Consider the following 23,323-nt stretch of genomic DNA (forward strand, 5'->3'; position numbering starts at 1 on the left):
ATGGAATTTTAAAATTAACATATACTCGTGCTCATTTCTCTTATTACTATTAAGTAAGTTCCAAATGAAAAGGATACTTTTGTATGTACGAGTATACAGCTTACCTGTTCAAAGGCGGAAGAACTTTATGCCGTTGTAAAGTAAGTCCAACGGTTAAGATTTTAAAGACCAATATGGTATCTCTGAGGATTTTTGTCAAATTTATATTGGTACTGTGGCAGTTACAAAGTGAATGGTGGGTAAAAGAAAGAGAGTCCGCAAGAAATATATATACACTGTTAAAAAAACTATACATCATATTTCTTAATTATATTTAATCATTGTTGAAACATGTGTTACAAACCGTATATGCTTACATTAGATGTTCAAAATATTAACCGTTGTTTGGAACGCTCGAGAACCTTCGCCAGAAGATTACAGAGGCATGTGCATCGGTCTCCATTGATACACTGACTCCTGTAGCTGCAACGACTGCTCTTCGTTCCATGCGCCTCAAACTTGTCAGCAATGCGTTTGATTGTTAGGCAGGTTTGGTGGTTCAGAGTCAAACTCCCCTCTCCACTGAGGCTGCAATTCGATGGTATTCCCTACAGTGTTCTCTGCAGACAAATATATTTTTTTTTTTTGGAGGAGCACTGTCCCTTTGAAGCTCTGAAGCTCTGAGAGTGACCCCCGGAGGAGACCAAATAATACATACTAATAATAGAATAGTACCAACAGTGCCCCCCGTAATACTAAGTACTTTCCCCCAGAACATTTTTTTCTGAAAGAAACACTGATTTCCAAACCTGATAAAACACTTCAAAACATACTTACTCTGTCCCAAGGACAAGTGTGCTTCTAACATTTCCTTATTTTACTAACTGTGCTGACAGTACCGCCATCTATTGAGCGAAAAACCGTATTACAACATAATTTCAATTGAAAACAATTGACAGTGCCGACAACTGTTGGGCGAAAAACTATACTACAACATATTTAAATTTCAGAACAGTTGTCAATGTCAGTGTCCTGAGACAGGACGACAAAGAGTCTATACATTTTTCTGGCGGGCTCTTTATACATTCTGAGTTGGAATTAGAAGCAAAGTTTACCGAAACCACCCAATATGCAACACGTTCTAACGTAATTTTTAATGAATATTTACTTATTATATTTTTCATTTGACGTTCCACTGTTTTCCGGTTTGCTTTTCAGATTGAATGAGGCAACGAAAAATGAGTGATGATAATGAAATTAATGGCGAGAACACAATACGTGATATTCATCTCCTGGGCGACGTTCGAGTCTACAAAAGTCAGTTATTTGAATAGTTATTCTAACCATACCAGGCATCACTTTTCAGTGATTTCAATTATAAATACCAAGTATTTATTTAAAAATTGGGGTGGATATCTGAGTAAATAAGGTCATCAAGAAATAAATTTTGAATTCCAGTCTGGCAACGTAGTGCATAAACAGTAATAGCATGAGTCACGAACCTGGAACCAGTTAGACCTCTGACCTACCAGACCTGGTGACCCAGAAAATCAGTGTGACCCGGACCCGAAGTGACCCGGGCAGATTCTGTGTATGTGTGGGGAAGATCTTCTCTCACACTAACTCCAGAAATTATCTCTCTTTCTCTTGTTTCCTGTCTGTGTATGTCAAAGCTTTGCACTGCAAGATAACTACAACCTCGCTCTGATCACATCCTCCACCATCCTAGGAAGAGTTTCAATAAAATGTCAGTAGATTTCGACATGCAGTGCACTGGTGTTTGTGGGGTGCTATATCGGCCATCAATCGGCGTTCCAACCACTCCAAAGATGTAGAGCAGGATTAAGTTCAAGACTTTGGTCTGGTCAGTCGAGCGGTTCTATCACCATCGCTTAGAGTCTGCGGAGGTCTATTGCCATGTTGAAACACAAACGACCGACTATCGAACTGCTGCCATGGGGTAAGTAGCACAGAATTATCTAAGAGTACTCGATAGGCGTGTCATGGACTAACACCACACTATAAAAAAATAAAACAGCATTTAAACACTTTTAGTACAGATGTTGAGGGGGAAATATATCAAGTATGTGTTCATAAAGTGTGCTGCGTGTGTCCAAAAGCGTTCATTCTCCAAAACAGTATCCCGTATGACATATTGAAGACACGTCTTCTGGGCAAACAGTTCGAAAACTTAGCAATGGCATAGATTCTGGGACATACTTGGATAACACAGTATCTACAAGGAGTGAATATGTATCGTCTGGAGGTGTTCAAAGAGTGTCAGTAATGCGTACACTGTCCTATTGGTCTAAAAGTATTTTCCGTATTTTTGCAGTACAGGGAGCACTAACAGGCCAAACCTTGAGAAACTGGACCACACCAGTATTCTTCCAACGTCAAACGTCACAGTAGGAACAGTGCATTCCTCTAAATAGCTTTAGTAACAAGATGAAAGATGAGACTCAGATCACCCGATAGAAACAGATACACTTTCCGAGAAGAAATATTGGTAACACCTTTTCTACAGGAGACAGCCTCAACTCTCGTCTTGTGAGGAATGCTAGTGATGAGATACAACATGAGACAAAGATTTTCACTCCGAACCAGATACCTTTTTCGAGAACATCACTTTCACAACTCTTTCTTTTATGAGACAGACACAATTCTCGCCTCCTAGGCAATGCTAGTCAGAGACCTGCCGTGGAAAATCAGCGCCCGGGGCGACAGTATACGACGGCGCCTTCATACATATATTCCAAGTAATTTTTCCTATCTTTTTCCTTTTTTCTCTCCCGAATTTTTCGCCCCTCTTACTTCTACGCCCGGAGCCGGCACCCCGCTCGCCCCCTTCCGGCACGGCCATGATGCTAGTGACGAAATAGAAGACGAGACTCAACTCTTTCAATAGTAAGAAATACGCTGTCTGAGAAGTGACATCACTTTCATATCTCTTTTTATACGAGACAGCCTCAACTCCTGTTTCATAGGCAACACTAGTGACAAGATAGGAAATAAAACAGGGATTTTCCGGTAAAGGAGGATCACTTTCCTAGATGAGATAGCTCTGTGATACACGTGAGGCGGCAGTGTGTCAACTTTTATCTCGTAAGCAATCTTTGGGATGGATCGTTATCATAGGTTCCTCTTTCTGCAGTTAAGAACCTTCCATTCTTCACGATCTTCAGCTAATTTTTTTCGTTTTCAAGTAGAAATTTTGTATTTTAATACTTGTAAACTCTTTTGCTTCTCCCATTTTGTCCTGCCATAGTACTCCTAATCAACTACTTTTCTCCCCCTTTCCTTTACATAGAAAGTTGTTCTTTTTTCATTGCTATTCGCAAAGCTTCCTCAATAGTTTTCTATTCAACCAAGCTAATTTTAACCGTTTTTATTGACACCCATGCTTTGCAAGGCTCCAGTTTTTTAAAAATGATTTTTGCGTAGTGTCCATGTTTCTGCCCCATTTTATCAATCTCTTTCTTCACTCTTTATTCAAAATATTTTTTTCGTAAATGCTGAGGAATTGTTTACGATATTTAATTTTCAGATAGCTTAAATGATCTTTTAAGAATTTGTACAAAGGTTATAATAACTATGTTAGGTTACAAAAAGTGAAACAGAAGATCTTTCAGTTTAACATCCCATGATTACGTTCTTTAAGTTACTGGAGACGGATGGTTTGGACAAGTGAATCACGATAGAAGAATTGCAACAATGATATTGTAGGAAGTAGGGATGGCCAGAACCGGTTCCTGGTGGAATCGGTTTTCGGGTCTGAACGGATCCGGTTCCGGAACCGGTTTATCAGATCCAGGTCTGGAACCGGTTCCCAAGATCCGGTTCGGGAATCGGGTTTTCGGATCCAGGTCCGGAACCGGTTCTGAAAACCGGATCTCCGAGAACCAGTTCCTCACGGAGACGGTTCCGCTAGAACCGGAACTTTGTGGCCATCCCTAGTATGAGGAAAGGAGAGTGTACGAAAAAAAGAACACAATGTGAATGATGATACAAGAATTGGTACAATGGGATTGTTGGAAGAAAGGGAAGTATACGGAGAAAACCTCCAGGCACCATGTTGTCCAGCACAAACTTACTTGCACGGGATCAAACCAGGATTCCTATGCACCAGAAGTTAGCGCTCTACCACTGTGCTCCCTATTCTTTCCGATTTGTGACTAAAAAGTTGGTAACTCTTCGATGGAGTAGTTCCGTATAGCAGTGTTTTCTGTTTGTATTATAGTTTTTCCATTATGAATTCTATAATGATAAGTAATGCCCGTTGGCTACAAGTGCCCGTATATTAGCGCCAGGTCATTTATGTAATTAGAAGATGAACAAATATATTCTGTATAATTGTAAAGTTTAATTGTTGAAATTGAATGTTACGTAAAAACAAGTATAATATCTAAATTATTAATCTAATTTAAATGTGTTTACAAGTGGAATGTTAAATAAATGAATTAGTTAAATCCCAAACTGTGAGAATAAATATATAACGAAAACTACCGTTATAATTCTGTATAAGATATGAATTTCTTACCGGAGCATGTGCTTGGCGTATCCTTGAGTCCTGTACAACTTCACTAACAGTCTGACTCTGAAGGATGTCTTGCAGTGTGTTTTCATCCGTTTGAGCCGACTGAAGCTCTTGTTGCAACATTTTATTTGACTCCTGAATACCTTCCAGGGTTTGAACCAAGTTCTTCAGGTAATAATCCTGCTCAGCCTTTTCATTAACTAAAGACGCATATTTCTCCTTCATAGACGACAATTGAGTACCTGAAATACAATATTTCATAATCCACCTATATATTTATAACAAGCAAAAATCAACAGTTATGCACTTGTTGCAGCTTCCCTAATTATCCTATTGACACTTTCTATGGTGCGTTATGTAGGCCAAAGACAAGACTTTCAAATAACGGTATGTTTGTTCCAATGTAGTCAACAAGAGGGAAATTATTGAGGAAAAAGTAGGATATTTTCCGAATTTTTCAACTAAAATCGGGAATTAAAATTTTCAGTGGCTAAAAACACTGCTACTAGACAGACGCAAACAATTTTAAAATAAACACTGGTATACCACTAATATATACTAGAAGTATCATGTCGATATCTAACAAATGAAGCACGTAATTAAAAAAAAATATCTAAAATGTCACAATTTTCTTTAAACCTCAACTGTACCTGCCCTAATTGTCCAATTGAAATTTTCTCTGGCGCGTTGTGTAGACCAGAGATCAGGCTTTTAGTTGCTGGTACGTTTGTTTGAATGCAGCCGATAAGAGGGCATTACTGAGGGAAAATTCGATTTTTTCCCCGAATGTTCCACCTAAAATTGGGCATTAGAAATCTCTGTGGCTGGAAACACTGCTACTATATAAACGCAAACCATCTTAAAATAAACTTTGGTACACCACTAATATATCCTAGAAGTATCAGATCGATATGTAAGAAACGAAGCTTGTAATAGAAAAAAAAATTATGGTAAACAAAAAAGTAAAAAATAAATCAAGGTTCAGAACCTAAATTCGAATTTTTTTGTGCGCCCCTTTATTACCCAATTGTAACGATCTGTACTTGCTTTTATTCAGTAAGGACTAATGTTCGATCGGCATAAGTTGACTTGCATTCGTATAAATAGGTATGGATTTATAAACATAAATTTCGAAAATTTCGTATTTTTAAGCCAAAAATAGGAAAATTTTAATTTCCCTATTTGGCAACACTGATTGTGAATTGTTCAAATTCATTTAAAAATTAGTTATCCATATAAGGTATAAACCTGAAAAGTACTAAGTAGATCTCTCTAAAACGAAGGAAGTTATACTGAAGAAACTAACAAAGAAAATTCGAAATTCTCGATTTTTTTACTTTTGGCTCAAATTTGAGAGAAAAATTCGACAGTCAGGAAAAAATACCATCAGAATAAACTACGGTCCAACCATATTTGGCATTTGTTCCGTTATCTTAATTTGTGTTTACACATCAGAGAATTAAGTAAGCAGCACACCCGTTAAGGATTAAGAAAGCGCGCTGTCTCGAAAGTGTTAAAGTCACATGGACAATGCTAAAGCAAATGGTCAAACAAATGCCAGCAAAAATTGCTTGATTGTTGTCAAATACAAGAACTCAATTCTCGAACAGTAGCGAACACCTGTTCGATTTAGTTAGTTATCACAGTTTTGATATGAAAACTAGTCTTGTTTTTGTTAGAAACAAGTTTCTTATCATTGAAGGTGGAAACCAGTTCTTTTTAAATCTTATAACACATGTAGAAGTAAAATCAATAAATAAAGATAAAAGAGCTAGTTGCACTGGAATTGCAAACTAATATATTGAAATTGAAGCTCGATATTGAACTCCACAAAAAAGATTACCTTCTTTCCTCTGCAGATGTGTATGCTTTATCTTTCAAAAGCATAATAGATTATTATTATTTAAAGAAAAAAAAAACAGACACAACGAGATTGTATTTGTAGTGTTTAGGCTTTTCTGAGTGCGAGTGCTATTGCTCTCCCCTTCATTGTTCATGGTGGGGTAGCATACTTAAATTAGAAGAGAAATTAATTAAAAGCAAAATTAGAAAAGTGTTAATAAACGATAACGTTAAAAAATTGACCAATCAAATGACTTCACTATACTATTATGTAGAAAAATTAAATTTCAGGGATATTGGAAATTAAAAGTTGATATCCCAAGTTGAATTTTGTGACATAAAGAGAATTATGACAATCAAATATCAATCTGATCCATTTTCAGATCTGCATCGCTGGCTCAAGAAGTTTCTAAATCCTTCCCTGTATGAGGTAGCAAAACTCAACATTTCGAAGTCAAAACAAATAAAATTATGCATAACGTTAAAGTGGTTTCATTCAGCATGTCGCCCTGATAGGAAGCAGTACAATCATTTTTAATCTTTTTGTCTCAGGGAAAGCATTTGAAATTCAGAGTCATTAAAATGGGAGAAATAGGCAATACCTTTGCGCAGTATGAATTGCTTTGCTTTTTATCGTGTACAGAGAACTGACAAACATTTCTTGCCGTCATGTGGCATACAACGCACTCTGTTAGTGAATCTTGTAAGTATTAAAAAAATCAATAAACATGAGTCTGTACAATAGTGACATCTAGTGGGAAACTTTGAATCAGCAGCAACACGTACTTTATGGATTTCACTAGTGGCGTTATTATACTACTACTAATAATAGTAATGATAGAAATAAGACATAATAATAATAATATTTCTACCATGATAATAATAAGTGAGGTTCATTTATTACTTACTTACCGAGTGTGAAACTACGGTGGAATTCCAAATTATGGAAATTCGAAGTAGTACATATATAACTACTGGTTGCAACAAAATACAGTGAAACCTCACTTAACGAACACCTCTCAATATACGGACAAATCTATAACACGGACAGATTTTTTGCCCCGGCAAAAATATATATTATCTTACGGAACAAAACCCTTCCTTTTACGGGCACTCTTAGATACAGACGCGGGCAGTTCTTTTTTTCTTTCTCAAATGTTTCAATAACCTCTTCATAACGAACAGGAACTATTCTCGGTTCTGTGATATATTATAGTAGACAGAAAAGTTTTCCCCACAAGTGTATCTATCATATTGAGTCTAATTCTGGTGAACCATCAAACAGAACAGCTTTAAGCTGAACTTGATTTTTTTCTTTTTTCCTGCCCGCAATAAACTGCTTTCTGATAGAAATCCTAGAAAATCTTCAATAAGCAATAACACTCATGCAGGGTAAGTCGTGTGGGCATGAATTCTATGCGAAAGATCTTCCCTTCCCTAATATATTTAGTCCTTTTCCCCCTTGCATCTTTCCCCCCGAAAAAAAATCATACATAAGAAAACAAACATGGTTTGTTTTTCAATAACATTTTCAACGAGCAATGCTTCCTCTCTTACTTTTTAGGAAAAGTAACATTTTGCTTTTACTTATGATACTGGAGCAAGTCTGTGTTGAAGTTTTGCCGGCTTCCTTTTCCACTTTCTCTAAGAGGATATTCTTTGTGATTGGGGCTGGGTCAATAAATATATGCATTCCCAGTAACTTGCCTTTTCATTCCTTCCGCCAACGAAGATACCGCGTCAGTACACACACACACGCACACACACACATGTTTCTTCCGCAACCGTACTGAGGATTCTCAGAGGACACTTGCTAATGAGTTTTATTACTCTTGTAGAAGGAAAAGAAAGCCTTTTTCCCAAAAACGAAAGAGCGTAGCCGGTTAGTTGGTTCCTAACTCATCTTTTGAGAACGTTCTGAAAATTTGAAATAAATGAAAAACGCTTTCCCTTCCGCTTCCCCCTCCCCTGCAGAAAAATATCCAAACATCTTTGGTATATTATTCTTTATCAATTGGTGGTGCAAAAAAGTATTTTCATATTGAATTTTATGTATTTACTCTCAAACATAATGTATTTATTATATATTACTGCATACAATTACCAGTGAGAAATTAAATTTCTGCAACCTCTTTGTAATGGACACCTCTCAGTAAAGGGAAAAAAATTCATGTCCCATTGGTGTTCGTTATTCAGAGGTTTCACTATAATAGGTCAAAAACAGAACCTGTTCCTCGAACGTGGAATCCATACAAGATGATAAGAAACTACTTGAACAAACTTCGGGAGCTGATTCCCGATACTGAAACCAGCAAAAAAAGTCCTCTGGACTTTGGTTAGTGAGGGATAATTTCGTCGATATAAGATGCCGTAACCGTGCGAAAATGAGGTTTAGACGGCTATAATTCAAAAACAACGCAATGTAAAACGTATGTATTTTTTAATCGAGCAGATATGATTACGAGTGCGGTTTTGAACATGACACTCGTAGTCATACCTGCTCAATTGAAAAATGTATGTTTCAAACTTCGACAAAATGTGTGCGAGGGATTCCCCAAAGGAACGTAGGGATTACTTGCCAGGTTATAGGGAATCCCAACGTTCCTTTGGAGAATCCCTAGCATACATCTTGCGGAGGTTTCAAACATACGTTTTCCAATCGAGCAGGTATGACTACGAGTGTAATGTTCTAAAACGCACTCTCTAGTTAGTTTGTTTTTGAATTACAGCCCTCTGAAGTTCATTTTCCGCCCATGGTTTCGGCACCTTATGTCGCCGAAAATTTCTCTCACTGATCAAAGTTCCAGAGGACTTTTTTTTTTTTTTTGGTTTCAGTGTCGGGAATCAGCTCCCAAAGTTTGTTCAAATAGTTCCTTACCATCCTGTATGGATTCCGCGTACGAGGAACAGGTTCTATTTTTGACCTATTACAGTGATAAAACCTAAAATAGGTTCGCAATCTACCTTAAACGTGACCTGTTTTGTGACGTAAAAGGCAGTCAGAGACTTCCGGAGGCATGTTAAACATAGACCTTTTGTCTGGCTTGCGAACCCCAAACCATTCTCATACATGAAATTACTGAATGCCTTAACATCCACTCAGTTCCTCCAAGAAGTAATTGAAATTAATACAAATCTTGGGGGCGTAGAAAACGTAGCTTACAATTGATTATAAACATGGGAATAGAAATTCAAAGATAAAATTCAATAATACAGAAATAATTTAAAATAAGAATTTGATGTTGAATAATTGAATAATCGCAGAACATGGTATGGACTGGTATGACTTTAAGACTAGAGAAGACAATGCATAATCACTTATTTTTGGTAACAGTGATAAGCAGAACCTCTAATGGACAGAATGACGGAGTAGAAAACTAATGATGAATAATTTGACTCGCAGAGTTTCGACGTCAAAATAAAACTTCCCATACCCGGAAGAGAATCCGGTAGTATTTATATGATTTTTCCGTTATGTCAACATTCTTACATATTCTTTCTGCGTCTATAGTTCTAGAAGTATTAGCCGGTTCTTTGCACCCTAGAAGTCAAGGAACTCTAAATTTACCATTGGATTATGAATACTAAAGAATATTCAAACTGCCTCCACTTCATACATTGCCTATTTTACACACATTTTAAAATTCAATTAAATATTTTGTTTGATTACACAATGTGGTACACAATAATATATATACATTACTCGTTACGTTTTACTATTTTGATCTATGGAGATTAACATAACGAAAGTAGTAATTGATATCTATCACTTCCTGTTAAAATAAAGGAGTATTTTTCTACAATCAAAGACGAAACATATTCTTGGTACTGAATCCATGTAAAAATTTGCTTGTCCTAACTACATTTCCATTTCATCTATTATCTTGAGTGTTGGAAACGAATTAACATAGATTTCCACTCCTACCGGTTTTAACAAATGAATAAAAGTCGAGTCAAAAACCGTTTTCTTATATCTCTGGCCGCTTTTGTTCTATGAAAATAAATATTTAAACCGGAAGTACTAGTAAATTCCAACCACTTCCGTTTTTGCTATTGCTGCGGTTGATGATACCATGTTCTCTTGAGACGCTGAATCGATCGCTATCTATTATCGTTTTCGTTCTATGGCGATCAATGCTACAATCGGAAATGATTGGTTTTTACCACTTCCGATTTGAAAAGAGGATTAACGAAAGATTTCAGATCTATTCTTGAGACACTGAATCGATTAAAAAAAAAACGCTTCAAGATATCCCTTGCCTTTTTTATTCTATGGAAATCAATATTGGAACAGGAAATGCTTGTAAATTTCAACCACTTCCGGTTTCGGTAATATATTGAGGTGGTGGTGGTATGCTATGTCTAGACGCTTAACCGATTGTGAAAATAAACGCTATATATTACCAGTCAACAGTCACCTTCTCTCGTACGCTCGTTGTGTTTAACCTCGCTCCCGTTGTCGAATGATGCTATCCTGGGGAAATTATGTAAATGCACTTGTTGCGCTATTTTTATAGCTAACACTTATAAACTTTCAGAACTACTAAAAATCACTACCACTACCCCACTAATGGGAGCTAAATTTGGGCTTTACGATAAGCTTTAGGTTGCTGTCTCATATAGCTTCGATACTGAGAAGGAACATTAGATTCCAATTAATCAAGTTAACCATTAACGTACCAACTTATGTAACTTAATATAACTGGAAATCATGGGACGTTAACCTAAAAAAATAACGGAACTGGAACTAATCGAAGTTGTGCTTATAACAGCAAAGCTAACCCTTCATAACTTTAACTAACAGTAAATCTATTAACATTTTTAGTGTGATTTTGTTTGTGTACATCTCAAATAAGTCCAGAGAAGGAAATTTAAAGTCACTTTTCAAAAGCACCTTCTTGAGAAAAAAATAGCATATTTATTCCAAGAAAGAACACATCTGTAGGAATTTTCTTATGAAAATCCTAAAGTAAGGCCTGCTATACACTATGAGATAAATCCTTGTAAATATCTTAGCATTTATCTTACGAAAAATCTTGCATCTCGTAGGAAATCCTACCCTCTTGTGCCATACACGTGAATATCTTTCCTGTCTGACCGAATGACATTGCGAGATATTGATCCATAGTGCATTGCAGTAAAAAAATGGCATAAGATAAATTAGCAAAACACACCTCATCAGTCCGTGCACCACTTTTTATTCTGTTGAATGTTTTTGCTGCTTCACCCACATACGACAGCCGAAGATGATTAAACTTCTGTTTCACATCCACAAATTTGTTTGCACGTTCTCTCACCTGATGTCACTTAAATCGAAATCTTACGAATTTTCTTTCCGAAATAAGGCGTACTCTAAACAAGAGAAATCTCAAAGGATCGTTCAGAACATAGGAAATGACATGCGATCTGATGTCATTCACGTTTTGATTTTGACTCTAGGAAAAATCGTAAGAGATTTCCTAGGATTTATCTCATAGTGTATGGGAGGCCTAAATATGTATTTTGCATAAAAAGAAGTTCCGAACGCGAATAATCCAGACAGTTCGGGATACATTGCAATCTTCCTTCCTTCCTTGAAACCACTATAATGGGTTATAAAAAAATATAAAGTTGAAGTAATGGCAAAGTCACCTATATCATTTTTTTAAAATAAAAATATACATTTGTAGTAAATCGTTAGAATGATTAAATAGGTGAAATTCAGACACCTTCCCATTACCAAGCGAGAATACGAACGTTCACTTATGCACATAGTTCTGAAAATAAGTAAACTCAGTTACTATGATAATTACCTATTATTTAATCATGTTCAAGACAAATTACTTCCTGAAATTAATGAAGTATTCTAATATCGTAATTGATTGTTCTTTTGAATAGGTGTTAGTTGACAATGAACAATGAGCTAATCTAATTAATTATATTGTTCAACGTGATTATTCCGTGGAATAAATTATTTCCTAACTGGTATTAAATATGAATTCAATTAAAGCTAATACGTCAGCGTTATTAGTAATAATAGTAATCAGTCTAGACATGTTAATCTCTTTTCCACTTATAACTGGATGTAAGCATTTTCATTAAGTTGTTCAGTAGTGAAAATGGAACTCCATCACGTTAATTCCTGCAATGGTATGCAAAGTGAAAAAAAAAATCAATAAGAGTTGCGGATTGCATAAAAGTTTAGGCGAATAAAATTAAATATTCTTAATAAAATGAGCTGCAGGCTTGGGGGAGTTTTTTTTAAAAAAAGTGAAAACGTATTTTTAATTACACATTTAAAAACAAAACAAAAATCTTGTGCAGATGTTTATGACTCGTTTTCTGATCAGTGTGTTGTCATTGATGAGAAGACAACAGACTGGATCAGCATATTTTGAAACATGGTCATAGAGGAAAGAATGTGCTAGGCACACAGAGAAAAAAATTATGTGGGTAACATAAAAAGGTAGCTTACATGCGTAAATCCTGTAGATTTTGAACTTAACATACAAGTGTAGGTAACATTCTGCATAAAACATATAACTGAAAACGCATGTTTTATACCGACTTTTCGTATAATAGTTTCGAATAAATGTACTTTCCGTACGTAAAAAAGAACTGTATACAGGCGAACAGCATCTCACATACACGTGGATGTATATAACATATAGTTGAGGTATATGTATCTAATATATGGACGACTGTTAGACGTCAGACATCCTGCAGCGGAATGATGTAACATATAAGCGGGCGTATGTAGCATATGGATAACGTAAAGATTTCCGTAGTAAAGATAAGGATTTCGTATATTTGTATAATAATTCTAGCGCTGTCCGGATAACAGATTTTTCTCAGTGCAGGCTTGCGAGATACTGTATTTTCTACATAAATATTTGAACCTCCATAGAATACGTCCTTCGAGAAACTAATATGATAAAAACCTAGGCTAGGCGATGCTACCCTCATATACCAAAAATCATTAAAATCAATACAGCAGCCTAGGAGGAGTTAGCCGTCAAACTGTTTTACAAGTGTAGCGTTAAGAAAATAGACGTATATCTGTAATATAGCTGTAATTTCCTTTTTATCCAGTGGCACATCTGTAGTATCTTTGATTCAAATTACAGAGTTATAAAAAGTTTGATTTGTGCATTTCCAGTTATCATAAAAGAAGATTTTGTTTCCTTTTTAATGCAACTGCTTTTCGTTTGTATAAGTATCCAAATGTAGTGTTGAGCAAAGAAATGAATCTTAAGTAATTTCCTTTTTTAAGTGAAGCGTTTTCCATTTGTAATTAACGCATAGAAAATACATGGAGGACATTTTAATATTTGTTTATACTAATATCCCAGTATCTGCAGCGAAAAACAAGGTAATGTAGGCGCAATGCTTTTTTGTTCCAGATTACAGTTGAACACTGTTACAGCGAAATTGATCAAGTTGGTTCAAAATTCGTTACGCATGATTTCAAATGTTATTTTTGTCATTGGCATTCTGTAATGGAGATCTCGTCTTTATAAATATATATTTTAAGCCAATTCTGAAACGAGTCGTGTACTGAAAAGAAAGTAACTATAATCACATTAAGGTTATCAGTTCAACTCAAGTCTTCAAATATACTTTTGGAGATACGTTTTTTTTCTTTTTTTTTAACTGAGTATTTTTTGGCTATGGAAAATTCCAACCCTGTTGTGAGGACGCTGGTCATTGCAAAACAATCCCAATTATGGCGCACTCGAGGATGAGGCATTGTGCAGCTATTCTGGTACAGTCAACACAGAATTGTGTTTCTGTGGCCTGTTTTCGGTTGCTGTTTTCAGGAAGCGATACCCATTGAAGTGATACATCACGAAATTGTATTATTTTGTGTGAGTCATATCGCCTTCAATTTTCTTATCAAGAAATCAAGAACAAATACTATTACGTAAAATCACAGCACCTAATATGAAGTGTGTTGAAGTTTTAATCCTTTTCTCTTTAAAACTTTATTACGAAGTCCGTGACTATCTAATATGTTGAAGAATATCTATATGCAATGAATATTTGAATTTCTCTTATTCCGATGAACTTTATTTTGAGAACAACTTTACGTTGTTTTCAGTGATTAATTATCCCTACATATGTGCCTACCAATAAACAGGTAAGCAAGAAACATTGAGGAAATTCAACTGAGATACTCAACGTCCGTAGCATATCGAATAAGAAATAAACATCATTTAATTTTGTTGAAAGGTTTCTCGACAAATGTGTGTCTCTCTTACCTGTGACAAGATATATTGCTCCACAAAATACTCTGGGTTTCAGTTGAACGCAACACAACGCATAGTTCGACGACCCTCTTAACTTTTTCACTTTATTGCCGTAGGTTTCAATTGTCACATGAGTTTTGTTCTACTAATTCGCTAAGTGACTGTCAAAAGCGTAAAAGAAGATATAGTTTGCACCTTTTTATTCAATTTGTTGGTGACTTTCTAAGAATTGTACAGAACGAGGAAACAATATGTTTAATTTGTGTTAAGCATCAGAGCATGCGAGAGAAATTTGTATGGAATAGTCTCAACTCTACATTGCTTCATTATTTTTAAAACAAAGCACCTGCTCATGTTCTTACTTCTTCAATGAGGGTTTATGTCCACTTGTTTTGAATGTTGATAAATAACTTCGTATAATAAATAATAACGAAGATGATCAAAAAGTACAGGAAGTGAATGAGAGATTAGCTACAAAATAATATTCAAATAAAATAATAATGTAACGATACTCTATGTTTGAGGCTCCTGGTTCTATTCCATGAATGGAGTTTTGGATTGACTTTATCTACTACTTCTAATTATTTTACTTTTTAATTACAAAACACTTTGCCTATGTATTCTCTTTCCAGCCTTAGAAAAAAATAAATGTAAACAAACCCACCTGACTACGAATGGCTCGATGATCAGTGATAGGTTGCTGGTCTCACTGCACTAGTATCCTACCGCAATATAATCCCTACTAAAATATTAATTTTAATAAAAAATGTCTGAATTTACCTTGCATTTTGTGATAAGAAACGCAGTAAATGTAATATTTAACAACAGATGTAGCTTTATTTTAACCTCACCCGTCCTCGGACATATAGTATTTACTGCGCATGCATATGCGTTCGCGCGCCGACCCCACTCATTTGAAATTGTGGAATGCAGAGTTTCATGGCGACGATGAGTGACAATAATCCATCTTCGTCTCGTGTTATAAAACACAAAAGAGGACAACAGGAACAGAGGCAATCTTGTTTATATAACGATTTAAGAATATGCTATTTCCAACATAGCAGTAGTCAGCGTCAGTGCATTTATTATTTAACAACCAACGGAGCCTTACACTTAGGAAATTATGCGACAACATTAACCTAGCACACGATCTTGCTGTTCACGTCTCTCACTGCCGAAGTACGTGTGAGCCGCGGAGTAATACATTTCATTTTGTTTACGTCTACTTTGTTCTAAAGCTGGAAAGACTTTCTACCTGTCTCTGGTTACGTTTCCTGACTTCGCCAAGTCACTAAACTGAGCTTGAGGACAATGTTCATGCATTAAGTTTATTTATCAATATTTGGAACGTTTAGTTGACACTTTTCTAGCTTCTTTCACCGAGTTTAAGAAATTGTCACGTTACTATGTTTGCGTTTATTTTAAAGCTGGAGTTTGTTGTTTATTCCTATCTGCTGAGGTTTAGCTTCGAACTTCGATTTCCTCAGAAAGCTAGCACGCAGGAACATGAGGTGATTTCCCCCAGCTTTTGAGGTCTACGACTCATGAAACGACCTATCATTCTCTGACATCAGGAACACATAGTTGAGAGAAGGTCAGAGTATAATGGGTTAATGGAAATGAGGAAGCACAGGAGGTGTGGTTTGTGTTTCTGTCCGACGGACAAAACTGTATACTTGGAGAATTTTTAGGAGACTACGATTAGGATTCTTGGACGAGGAACAAGGTCGAGCTAGAGGAGAGAATGGAGCCGTTATGTTACAATAATGTTGCCATAAGTTTCCTTATAGGCTAATCCAGAACTGTGTGCAGTTCGTGACGTCGAGTCATAATGGTTGAACACTCCAATTTCTGCACAATACGAAAGGTGGTAGAAACAACTCTTAGTGCCTTTAGTGGTACATTTCACGTAATATTTGGCTAAGGGTCCCAGACGTTCTGATTTATATTGTCTGCCACCCTAAAAATTGTTCGAACTCTAAATGTCCTCGTTTTTCCTGTAAACAAGCTAGTATCATTCGTCCAATCGCTTTTATTAGCCATCGCTACTCAACTGATAGGAATATTCTACTTTCTGGTCACGATCAGCAATTCAACTCGTGGAATACTTCCAAGAAGAGGAAGAACAGAAAAACATACCCTTTATACGTGTATAACCTCAAAAAGTCGTTTGATAGCTCACTCGTGGCTATAGCGTACATACGTTTGGTGCGGAAGGTCCGGATTCGATTTCTGGTGGAAGTTCATGTAATTCGAATCCTAAGTTAAGCTCTAAAGCTACATCTCACATAGCCTAGCGCTTTACAGGACGCTAAATTTCAACGATCAGCACCACCATCTGTGGATGGAATTATTGGGCTGAGAGCTGAATGTGGAGATACTTTCGCACAATGGTGATTGAGTGACCTTTTATGAAATTTGATGCAGAGCAAAGGAGAAGAGGAGAGCGGAAAGAATAGAGAAGCAGCCATTTCTTGCCATCTTGCAATATCAGTTTCTTAGCGACCATCGAAATAACTAGGCACCAGCTCAAAAGAAAGAAAATGTTTTAAGATTATCTTTCAATTTATGGCAGTAAATGACAAATTTTATACCCTGCCCACAAAACAATAGCAACATACGGATAATCAAACTTGTAATAACTATATATTAATTTATTACTTCAATTTCTAAAAACCTGCCAATTTCAAATACAAATTTTTCTCTCTAATCTCTAAAATAATGAAAAAATACAATAAAAGGTTATAAATAGTGTAAGTTCGGTAGAGATGAACCCCCTGGGTGAAATGAACCAAAAGCATAATTCGTAAACTATCCAACAGACTACAGCGTTAATATAGGTGTAGTGTCATGGCGGACGTATGCTAGACATTGTGTGTTTTCCTGAAGCAGAAGTCCACACATTTCTTCAGTAGACGAAATTTTTGATTTCAGGTAAGGCAAAACTTTTTTTTTGACCACATTTCATTGAAAGCAATATTCAACATTCTTGATGTAAATTTCTTCGGTGTTGCCTCTTACTAGCGCATTTCATCATAAAAGAATGTGTTAATGAAAAGAATGATGTTTCTCTCGTTCAAGGACCAGAACAAGTAAACTACCCCTGTTTCCGCTCCTTCTTGGGGTAGATGGTTCACTGCCATTGTGGGAGAGATGCACCACATAGAAACACATCAGTTTACAGAGCAACAGGAAGAGGAACGTTAAGTGTACCAAATCGACCACAAAAAAACAAGAAACAAGAAACAAGAAGAGGAGAATTCTGATCATATCTTCAATTGATAATATATGCTGAAAGAGATGATATGGAAGAGCATGATGAAAACAAGTGTGTTGGATACAATGCCTTGTCGTAGAAAATCAGCGCCCGGGGCAAGAGCATACGATAATGCCTCTCCGTACATATAAGTGAGGTCGAAAGACCAGCCGCGAAGCGCCACCATGGTTGGCATAAGAAAATTTTCAAAAATAAACTCCATTTTTCCTTGATTTTGAGAACTTTTTATTACTTTTCCTTCCATTATATATATATATATATATATATATATATATATATATATATATATATATATAAAGGGTGGTCCTTATTTATATGGGCAAAAATAAATTTAGGAATTTCCTTGGACTCACCCCCTAAAATGGTTCCATATGGGACAAAATTAAACCAGGAGAAACATTAGATCCATTGAATAATTTGAAATGGTGCCCCAAACGACCTAAAATTTTGAATGCGTTTACAATACATAGTATATGGGGAAAAGCTGGAATAAACTCTTGTAATTTACAAACGGCTTAAGGGAATGAAAAGATATCTTGGATAATGGAACTAGAGGAAATGATCAACCTAATTTTGTACAGCATTATCATGGCGGCCATCTTGAAGTCCGCCATCTTGAATTCAGGTCAAAATTTTCAAATAGGAAGAGGGTCATGTTACATATCATTTTGAGGTGGCGTTTTCCCAGAAGCACAAATCTCGTATTATTTTCAAGCTACCAATAATCTTGTAAGAGTTATTACGTGTGAAAAACGAAATGCTTCGATGTAAAGTTATTTTATTGTAGTTATGGACCACAGATTTGTAAGAATTTTGGAAGTATTTTACATAAACTGGAAACAAACTGCTAGAGAAAGTTAAATCTTTGTTTCCCCATGAACTACCAATAAGTTTTTGCATCAAGATGATTCACAGACCATTATGAGGATAAAGAAAAAAATATAACATGGAAGAAATTGAAATATCCCTTATTTATGTAGTACTGTAGCTTTGGGGTAAGTTTTCAATAGGTTTTCAATCTTATATACTACACAGTTCACTTTTGTCACATCTAGGAAAAGATTATCTATGAGAATTCACTGTGTGCAAAATAAACTTTTTCTGATACTCATTTTTCGTAAAAACGATGTTGTAATTTTCTGTTAGTTTCACTCCCCTTTCTGCTGCATCGTTTATTACGGAGATGAATTTAACTATTGCCTTTCCTTGGATATAGTCATTGTTATCTGACCATGAAATCGGATCACACTCAAGAAACCCTTTGGGTATTTTAAATCTCACGAGAAAAAATTGTTTGTGCTATCAAAATCACTGATTTCTCTTTTCGCAAGAATTTTTATGATATTATCCTTGCGTCAAGCCTCTTTGCTGCTTCACGGTCTCTCCTTACAGTTTTAATTCTTTCAACCAATTTTTGTTTTTCAAATATGTTAACTTCATCATCAAAAAAACTCCAATGCTACGTATTCCTTCTTCAAGTACCAGAGATGCCGAGAAAATTTAGAAAGAGCCACTTCAGATAATTCATTATCTATTTGCCTATAACTGTACAAAGCTTTCAAAAATTGCAAGTCTTGTAATGGTGAATGGGATACTTGATCACATTTAAATCAAGCTTGGACATATAGTCGTATCAGAAAAATTCATGCATTCCGAAGACCCGTTTCTATTTGCTTCGTTAAACAAAAATGTTGGCGAAAGAGAAATATTTTTAAACAGTATATTGCTTTTCCCATCTACCTTGCATGGTGAATTGCTCCAGGCAAACGAAAGAAAACTCTTCGAGGAGGTATGCCATCCAAGAATGTCAGTTCTAAAAAATTACTGTATCTTCTCTGCGGTGTCCTGCTTCTACAAGTTTGATAGCAAAATTCAATACTTCATTTCTTACATCTGAAATGTTGTTCCTTACGTCATTATCATCATCAATTCTGGAATAAAGTTAGTACAATCTATTTTAGGCCAATCGTTCTGAAAATGCTTAAATAGGGGAACGTCCGGTCCAGATGCAAACGAAACACAACACTTGTCAAATACACATTTTAAAACCAATTCATAAATGTAGTATCTACAAGGAAGGTATAGAAGATTATTTTGGAGCATCTGCTCTAGCAGAATGAAAGCACCGTTCCCATGACACATATTGCAGGGAATAGTGTGACAACAAACTGCCATTCTTCAAGCTAATGAACTGTAGTAGAAATAATATGTTCGTTCTCCTCTTCATGATGACAAACTGAGAACACCAATTAGCCTATCATGAGCATCTCCTGTAGTAAATATGAAACCTGTCTACGTTGGCCACCATAGGTTCCATCGAAAAGTGGCCAACTTAGACAGGTGGCCAACTTACAGAAAATAAGTGTGATTTGTGTATTTTTAGAATAGGATTTCTAGTATTACTTGATTGTAAAATTTCAATAAGCAGTGGCACGACAGCTACTTATAAATAATGTATATAGAGTAATCATAAAAATATACAGTACTAGAAAATATTACTAGTATGCAAGAGCGCCGATTTCTCTGTAAATTTGGGGGGGGGGCATTCAGATGCAGAAGGTATATATATGAAGATTTTAAGACAAATTGCACTCAAATTATACCAAATATTGTATACTCATAAATAAAATAGGGGCCACATGAGCTTTGGGGGGCCCGGACCCCCTCGGTCCCCCCAGAATCGGCGCTCTTGATAGTATGTTTAATATATATGCATATTTATGCCTTTCTCTTCCTGAAAACTAGTCTGCTACATTGGATTATTCGGATTGAAAACAATAACACAAACAACCATGAAATAGAAGTGTATGTACGCAGTTTATTGAAATTGATATTATAGCACACTGAGTTATTCAGATTGAAAACAAGAAAAGCTAAGTTATAAATTGAGAAATTCATATGCAATTTATATGACTTCTTTTCAGTTGTTACTGAATGGTGGTTCGTTCTAGACATATTTGCTTTATTCTTTTTGGCAGATATGCATATTCTAATATTGTAGTTAACTACCTCTTGTTAATGAACTAGAAGTGTTTCCCTCGGAGCAAAAGATGTTTTGAGAAAATCTTGAGAGAATTCATATCTCAAAACCTCCGCTACCTTTTGACATGCAGTCAGGTACCAATAAATGAGAATTGAGCTTAAGGGACACACTGTCCGGATTGAAAATTTTCCGGAATTACTAAAACTCACCACTGATGAAAGGAGCCGATATAGCTAATGGTTTTACCAAAACAGACAGGATAAACAAATACGTACAACCATTTCCTGAATTCCTGTACGTGCTTTTTCTTATTCACATCTTCCTTCACCACCCTTTTATGAGGGTAGTGTTCTGGCCATCGAGAACAAATCGTGCTAATCAATGCTTCTTGTGTCCAGTCACAAATACAGAACATCTGCCTCTCATATGGGAATTCGAAAGATTTAAGAAAAATAACAAAACTGTATTTTCGTGGCCAAGATACGCAGGTAAATTCATCATTATCATCATAGGGTAAACATTACTTCAGTGTGGCCAACTTCCAAGATAGACAGGTGGCCAACTTATAGAGTAGTAAGTAACGAATGTCTTATGGGAAAATGCAGGTTCAAGACGAACTAGGCCAAGATAAGCAGGTGGCCAACTTAGAGAGGTGGCCAACTTGACAGGTTTCACTGTATTGATAACCCGTCGATAGTCTTTCTACCAGTTAAATTCGGCAGTAGTTTTCCGTCTCATTGCACAACTAACGCACTTGATGCACTCCGAAATTGTTTTTGTGGTCTTATGCAACTTCGCTACGGATTTTCTCTCAGCATCGATGCATATTTATTACTAGTTCCTTTACATTATGGCCTAATGTTTCTGCCGTCGCTGTCTGAGTATGTATTCTCGTTCTATCAATGGACTTGTATCGATCAAGAGCAGCAACCAGTCTTGGAGTTTTAAAATTAGTTTTTTCCCTTTTACATCTCTTGCAGGATCCGGGCGCACACAGGCACATATTTACATTTTATCTTACATACTCAACTGGGTTTTCCTCTTCATTTCTTGAAATGCTTACCTCCGTGTATTTTGGTGTAAAATTCATACAAATCATTTTCAGAAGTGCATTTTTCTTTTGCGTTCCTCTTTCTAATGAAGCCGCGCATATCCCTCTTGTTCTTTTCGAGCCAAACTCATGTTTTTACATTTAGTTGTGTAACAGTTATTACTTGTGAAAAAGAGAAATATTTTCACAGGTAATAATTCTTAGACGACTAAAGTTATCTTTAAAATAGTAACAGATTTGTGTTTTTGGTGAAACGCCACCTCAAAAAGATATGCCACAAGACCCTCTTCCTATTTGAAAATTTTGATCTGAATCCAAGATGGCGGACTTCAAGATGGCCGCTGTGACAATACTATACAACATTAGGTTTGTTTCTTCCTCTAGTTCCATTATCCAGGGTATTTTTGCGGTCCCTTAAGCCGTTTCTAAATTACAAGATTTTATCCCAGATTTTCCCCATATATTATGTACTGTAATCGGATTCAAAATTTTAGCTCGCTTGGGGCACCATTTAATATTATTCAATGAAGTTAATTTTTCTCCTTCCTTAATTTAGTCCCATATGGAACCATTTTAGGGAGCGAGTTCAAAGAAATTAGGAAATCAAAAATTAAGGACCACCCTAATATATATATATATATATATATATATATATATATATATATATATATATATATATATATATATATATATATATATATATATATATATATATATATATATATATATATATATATAACTCTATGGCCTATGGAACCCGGAGGTTCAGTGCCGCGTTCACAAAAGCTCTCCACTGACTTCTATCCTTAGCTAATTGGATCCAGTTTCTACTTTGTATTCCTATCTCTGCGAGATCCATCTTAATATTATCCTCCCATCTGCGCCTAGGTCTTCCTAATGGTCGTTTTCCTATGGGTCTACCAGTCAAGACTTTGAAATCGTTTCTACTTTCTTCCATTCTAGCTACATGACCTGCCCACCTAAGCCTCCTAGACTTGACGACCCTAACAATGTTGGGTAAACCGTATAAACTATGTAGTTCCTCGTTATGAAGCTTCCGCCATTCCCCATTCTCGTTCCTCTTGGGTCCGAATATTCTTCTCAGGATCCTGTTCTCAAATACTTTCTGTCTATGTTCTTCCCTCAGAGTAAGTGACCATGTTTCGCAACCATACAGAACAACAGGCATGATTATCGTTTTATATATTTTAAGCTTCAAATTCCTCGACAGAACTCGCGACGACAAGAGATTTTGAACCGAATAGTAACACAAATTCCCTGCTTTTAGTCGACATTTAATTTCTTCGTGAATATGATTTTCGTCTGTTAATATTGATCCTAAATATTTGAAAGTATCCACTTTATCAAAAGTATTATTTAATATTTTAACGCCTCCACAATTTGCCGTATTACGGTCCCGATGCAC

At 35.9% G+C, this 23,323-nt stretch overlaps 1 protein-coding gene across 2 annotated transcripts in view; it reads right to left on the reverse strand.

Moving 5' to 3' along the window:
• The window catches only part of LOC145669035 (uncharacterized), a 69,362-nt gene that overhangs the window by 10,219 nt on the left and 35,820 nt on the right, over positions 1-23,323 (reverse strand). For both annotated transcript variants that reach the window (XM_081737383.1, XM_081737384.1), the window contains exon 7: positions 4,520-4,758. In XM_081737383.1, coding sequence (XP_081593509.1) covers positions 4,520-4,758 — 239 coding nt within the window. The remainder of the gene's footprint in view (positions 1-4,519; positions 4,759-23,323) is intronic.

This window comes from Thermobia domestica, chromosome 13, assembly GCF_964235325.1.
Source record: "Thermobia domestica chromosome 13, izTheDome1.hap1.1, whole genome shotgun sequence".
Lineage (NCBI taxonomy): Eukaryota > Metazoa > Arthropoda > Insecta > Zygentoma > Lepismatidae > Thermobia > Thermobia domestica.